General features: G+C 42.9%; 1 protein-coding gene across 1 annotated transcript; it reads right to left on the reverse strand.

Moving 5' to 3' along the window:
• Positions 1 to 320: 320 nt before the first annotated feature.
• On the reverse strand, positions 321 to 692 carry LOC106338502 (uncharacterized mitochondrial protein AtMg00810-like). The gene has a single exon (XM_013777464.1). The coding sequence runs from the start codon at positions 690 to 692 to the stop codon at positions 321 to 323; it is 372 nt and encodes a 123-aa protein (XP_013632918.1).
• Between the last annotated feature and the right edge of the window lie 143 nt (positions 693 to 835).

An 835-nucleotide genomic window follows, 5' to 3' on the forward strand; every position in this document is an offset into this window, starting at 1 on the left:
TTTGTCCTCTCATGAAACACTGAGTTTGTAGCAATGTGAATAGCCGCCTGATTGTCACAATGCATAGTCATTGGTGTTGCTTGTTCAATCTCCAAGTGCCTAAGAATCCCTTTGATCCATACCAACTCGTTGGTAAGCTTTAGCATAACTCTATACTCAGCTTCAGCACTAGAGCATGATACAACCTTCTGCTTCTTACTCTTCCAAGTAACCATGTTTCCACCAATGAAAGTGCAATAGCCTGTTGTAGACCTTCTATCTGCTCTATCTCCAGTCCAATCAACATCACAATAACCCACAACTTCAGTGCTCTTATTGACTCACATCCATATACCAAGCCCTTGAGTTCCATTCAGGTACATGAGAACTCTCTCCACCATGCGCCAGTGATGCTCTCGTGGAGCTTGCATATGTTGGCTTACTTGGTTAACAGCAAAGCATATGTCTGGCCTGGTGATTGTCAAGTATATCAGCTTCCCCACAAGCTTCCTATATAGCTTTGGATCATAAAACAGCTTGATGTCTTCAATCTCCCCCTCACGTGGAACCTTGTACCCATCTTCCATGGGCATCTTGGCTGTTCTTCCTCCATACGCACCAGCATCCTTCAAGAGATCCAATGCATACTTCCTTTGAGAGATGAATAACCCTTCCTTGAATCTGCACAGCTCAATCCCAAAAAAGTACTTCATCTCTCCCAAATCCTTTATATCAATACTGATTTTAAAAACTCCTTGGTGGCTCGGATTTCTTCCTTATCACTGCATGTTATGATGATGTCATCCACATACACAAGCAAAACAATGATGCCTGAGGGAGTATTGAGGGTAAAGAG

This window comes from Brassica oleracea, chromosome C4 (assembly GCF_000695525.1).
Source record: "Brassica oleracea var. oleracea cultivar TO1000 chromosome C4, BOL, whole genome shotgun sequence".
Taxonomy (NCBI): domain Eukaryota; kingdom Viridiplantae; phylum Streptophyta; class Magnoliopsida; order Brassicales; family Brassicaceae; genus Brassica; species Brassica oleracea.